This window comes from Cryptotermes secundus, unplaced genomic scaffold (assembly GCF_002891405.2).
Source record: "Cryptotermes secundus unplaced genomic scaffold, Csec_1.0 scaffold678, whole genome shotgun sequence".
NCBI lineage: Eukaryota > Metazoa > Arthropoda > Insecta > Blattodea > Kalotermitidae > Cryptotermes > Cryptotermes secundus.
The window spans coordinates 459,775-465,121 of NW_019742973.1; the positions used below are offsets into that span (position 1 = coordinate 459,775).

General features: G+C 47.4%; 1 protein-coding gene across 1 annotated transcript in view; it reads right to left on the minus strand.

Annotated features, from left to right (window-relative positions):
• Positions 1-4,948, minus strand: part of LOC111873648 (dopamine beta-hydroxylase) — a 14,570-nt gene extending 9,622 nt beyond the window's left edge. The window contains exon 1 of the mRNA XM_023868556.2: positions 4,169-4,948. Coding sequence (XP_023724324.2) covers positions 4,169-4,630 — 462 coding nt within the window. The 5' untranslated portion in view covers positions 4,631-4,948. The remainder of the gene's footprint in view (positions 1-4,168) is intronic.
• Positions 4,949-5,347: the final 399 nt, after the last annotated feature.

A 5,347-nucleotide genomic window follows, 5' to 3' on the forward strand; every position in this document is an offset into this window, starting at 1 on the left:
ATGGCCGATAGAGGCCGAAACATGTAGTGTAGAAAGAACAAGATCAAAGACATATAAATATATATTGTTTGCACTTAGGACGGAGTTTGTATCATTTATCCATTTTAATATCATCCACCCACCTACGTCTTGGTGTACCTAGCAGTCTCTTTGCTTCATGTTTTTCCACTAATATGCTATATGCATTCCTCTTCTCCCCCATTCGTGCTACATGCCATGCCCCCCTCATCCTCCTTGACTTGATCATTCTAACTATACTTGGAGAAGAGTACAAGTTATGAAGCTCCTCATTATGCAGTTTTCTCCAACCTCCTGTCACATCTCTCTTCGGTCCAAATATTCTCCTCAGCACCCTGTTCTCAAACACCCTCAATCTATGTTCCTCCCTTAATATCATAGACCAAGTTTCACACCCATACAGAACCACACGCAAAATTATAGTTTTTTTTCCTTCGCTCTACAGCCCCAGTGGGCCTAGGCCTACCTCCATGAACTTCTCCATTCACTTCGGTTTTTCTAGATCTTACACATTCGGTAGACTCCTTGGGCGGGTGATCAGCTCGTCGCAAGGCCTCTACCTGTCCACAAACACAGAAAAACGCACACACACACACAAACTAAACATCCATGTCCTGAGTGGGATTCGAACCCACGATCCCGGTTTCCAAGCGAGCGAAGACAGTACATGCCTCAGACCGCTCGGCTACCGTGACCGGTAAATTATAGTTTTGTATATACTAATTTTTATGTGTTTAGACAGCAGATGAGAAAACAAAAGCCTCTGTACTGAATTGTAGCAAGCATTACCCGAGTTCAGTCGCCTCTTAATTTCCTCCTGAATCAGGTTTTGATTTTTTATCGTCATTCCCAAATATGTGAACTGTGCCACATTTTCAAAACATCTGTTACCTATCTTTATGTCATGATTTTGCCCTGCATTTTGGTGACGAGGCAGCAACATATACTTAGTTCTCTCTCAGTTTACTTCTAGACCAAGTTCCTTACTAGCGTCAATTCAAGTTTCTCTGTTTCTCTTTATGGTATCTACATTATCACCCAGTAGATTCACATCATCAGCATAGACCAGCAGCTGATGTGCCCCATTTAATGCCAGGCCCATAAAGACAGAAGGTTAAATTACGGTTTTGTATTTTTGCAACTTCGCGTGTTTGGCCAACAGACGGAACACTGTTACAGTAATTTCCCCAAATTATTCTGCTCTACGTTTCAGCATCAATATGTCCTTCACGCGTTACTGTCGTGCTTGTCCGCCTTGTGAGCGGGGTCTGTCATGCTCTGATCATGTCTTGCGTTCTGGTGACGAGATGGGAACAGGGGCCAGTTCGTCAGGACTCTGCTTGCCGCTTACTTGCTCCCCGAAGATGCGGGCAGTACATGAGTGAAAAATTTGTAAACTTCTATCAGACTAAACGACGTCATCCCAGAAGGCAGAACGTGTTATGACAAACTTGCCAGCATACTAGTTTTGAGGTCATGACGGTGAAAATTCATGGATTATGGCACCGTGCAGCCTTCTTCGTGGCTACCAGGGTTTTTGGGGAACGTCCGGTTTGCATTTTGATGACAGGACTCGTAACACAGAAGAGTACAGTAGGACACTCGTTGTTATGTGGAACACTTTCTCTAATGCAGTGACTGCTGGGGTTGAGGCTCTGATGAATGTGACTACGACCAGGTCTGTCTTCTGGGATGTGACGCCGTGTAGCTAGGTGGCAATGTTCCAGCGGAACCTGATACCTCCATCTTCAGGCTAAAAACGGGTTCCTATCTACCAAACTGTACGACGCCACATCGTACAAGACGACAATGTTCATCACATCTGCTCGTCTGGAATAACACGAGAACCGCTGAGTGAATTCTCATGAAATTTTGTATTGGCGAGTTGTACTCCTAGACTTTCTGCATGAAGTCCTGCACACGCTTTTGCGCGCATCTGGAGCGCTCCTTGCTGAATGCTTTTCTCATATTTAAAACAAAAGTTGTAGGGAGGGCGAGAAACACGATTCTTGAGATATCTGAGCAAACTGGATATTTATGTCGTGTCACCTGACGACCGGAGAACGGCTAAGATGAAATGTTATACTGAAGGTCCTTGCTCATCAGCCCGCCCGTTTTGCGCAGTTTACAAGAGGCTGTCAATAGGTGGCACTCAGGAGCCGGAAGTCCAGAGACATTGTGGCGAACGCACCAGGCCTGCTGCTGTTTTTCAACGCCGTCAGTAGCTCGGGCGAAGGTAGGTTCCGGCAAATGGGACTACCTTCAGGAAAATCTCCCCTCCAGCCTCATCGCTGCTGTCGTCTGCAGTGTTTCTCGGGACCACAGAAGGCGCGTAGAAGGAAGAATGTTGCGTGGACACGAAAGTGTTTGAGTGACACATTTTTGTTTCGAAGCCTTCGTTATAAGGTAAGTTAACAACAGGCAGTTTTTAAACGCGCATACACGTTGCTGCTAGATTTCTTATGTTGTGCATGCCGTTGTGTTATGAAATCGAGGTGCTGGAGCTGTCGACACAGCAACTCAGTAAACCAAATGTTAATGAATTGTGTCGAAATCAACATAAATATGAACGATTTAATTAATTTTATTGTCTCGTTTAACCAGCAGTGTATTTGGTTCAGGCACCGTGCTGCAAGGCGGATAGTCGCGGGTTCAGTTTCCGATGAGGTAATTAATATTTTCAATTGACCTAATCCTTCTAGCGGCACTATGGCCCTGGGTTCGACTCAGCCTCTGAGAGAAATGAGTACCAGGAATCTTTCTGGATGTAAAGCGCGGTCGGCTCGTAAGGCTGACAACCTCACCGCCATCTGTGAACCGATTGTCTAGAGAATGTGGGAGCCTCGATGTTTCACAACCCTATGAGCCTCCACGGCCTGTTATAGGGATAGCTCTACCATTTGTACCTTTACCATTTTTTTGACACTACAGCCCCAGTGGGTCTAGGCCTACCTCCATGAACTTCTCCGTTCACTTCGGTTTTTCTAGATCTTAGACATACGGTAGGACTCCTTGGGCGGGTGATCAGCTCGTCACAAGGCTTCTACCTGTATACAAACACAGAAAAACGAAGACAAACATCCATCCATTTTAGAGAGAAAGGTGTCGTAATAAATTCTTGTATTTAGGTGATAAGATACGAAATACAAATTACAGTTGTTTTCTTAAATCTCTAAGAGAAGCTTAAATTAGGGTAGATGTAGATAGCGGCCTTGAGGGACGGTGTATACGTAAGTACACTGTAGTGACAAGAGCAATGAGGTATTATTGATAGCTGATATATTTTATACCTGTTCTGGGAGCCCATTCAAGCAGTGCTGTAGCAGGCATGGCCTCTGGGGTAGTGCGTAAGCCGTGTCACAGCTTCTTGACGCGATGGTTTCTCATAGGTGCGGGATGCTAAGCAGTGGAATTCTCAGCTACTAAGTTCTGTTACTGAATGAAGAGGACAATGCAGAGCCTTTATGTATTAACAGTTCGACTGAGCACTTCGGCTTGGAATTCAGTCGCTACAGAAAAACATGCATTATCGCTAGCAACTGCGCGGAGATTATTTTTCGTTCACTGAGTATGGCGCACCAGCCGATTTTCCTCTTTTATGGTCCATTCGCCCGAACTTATCCTTTATAAAGCGTCGAATGGTAGGACGTTTACTAAAAATTATTTCCAAAGGATGTGGAAGGAAGTGGTTGTGGCTTAATTTATTAGATTTGTATTCCGGCATTTGCGTGGAGGATCTGAGGAAAGCCACGAGTGGCTGCTTGCTGATATAGGACCTGCACAGCAATGTCTGCAATGCTGGCGGTGGGCACCGCAAGAAGCAGTCAGCGCAGTGATTAGGCCAAGGGCTGCACAACCATAGAATCAAGGCTCGTTTCCCGGCGGTGGCTGATATATTCGCCACCGCTGAATACCGGGTTTGGGGCCCACAAGATCCTATCCAGTGGGTAGCAGAGGGCGAAGCGACCGGGCTTGCTTGCATACATAGAGAAGTCTCGCGAGCCACGGCCTGCAAGTTTACACACGTACATTTGCTTGCAGTATGGACTCTCTGTGTTCTTATTGCATTTATGTTGAGGGCGGCATTTTAATTTCAGAAACGAAATCAGGAAATGATAGTGTAGGCGGTCGTGGCCTATTGGAATCCTACCTGCATGTGTGCGCGTCCCCGCCAGTCTCTCCACAGCACACAGAGGTCTGCGCTCAAGAGAGATCCGTAGTCAGAGAAACCGACGGCTACCCAGTGGTCTCTCCCGCCGGGGGTGTGCACCTCGACGCTGACAGTGCCTGCCGGGTAATCTAGAATCCAGGAGAAAGTGCTGTTGGCGTCCAGAGGGATGCGGAAGAGCCGGGAGCTGCTGGCGGCGGACGCGACCACTAGCAGCAGCAGCAGCGGCGGCTGTGCGATCCGGCTCATGGTCCCGCGAGTACTGACCGTACTGACTGCGCCGCGACGCTGCGGTCGCGCCTTAAGTATCCCGCAGAGACCCGGTTCCGCTGTCTCTTTGTCTCTCCTTTCCTTCAGCTGCTGCCTTCCCCTCGTCTGTCTGAGAACTGAGGATCGCATTTCGCATCGGCAAGTTGCGTTACAATCTGTCAGTAGCTGGAACATGTCGAGTCGAACGGTGGGATGGGGGCGCTTGTGGCCAAATCGGATTACTATACCGGACTGTTTCTGGGGTGACTGAGAAAACCCGGGAAACCTTAGCCAGAACAGCTGGTGCTGCAGCTGAGAATTGAACCGAGCACAAACTGCGTATAGATCTAGACTGTTGCTGCTACAGGAACCTGATCGGTAAGTTTGCGTTTATAATCGGACAATAAGGGACACTTTACCTGAAGACCTACCCGCGTTCCTGAGCGAATCTCGGCTGTCAGTCGCTGAATGTTCATCGGAGCGAAACATGTTTCAGCAGAAGTTCCAGAGAGAACTGAACCATGTTCGATACCGCGCGGCTGTCGAGACGGTGAAGCAGAACAAATGTGCCCTGTTTCCCGCTTATCCTCCTTATTCTCTTCCAGTTTCTATTTTTCGCTTTTCCCTTTCGTGCTTTCCTTATTCCTGTGTTCCTCTTCTCCTTTCTCTTCCTTTCATTTTTGTCCTCCCAATGCTTATTTCCCTATACCTCTCTTTCCTTCCTTATATTTCCTCTTTCTTTGCCATCTGTCGCCTTTCCCAATTTGCCCCTGCAACTGCCAACACTCACCCACCCCCTTTCATTCACTCAAATTCTCCGCATTTCTCGCGCTCCTGAGGTATTAGAATTCTGGCTGGAACGCAATTACTTGGCGCGCCGGCATTGCAGCGCCCTGCACTCCTTATTGCGTC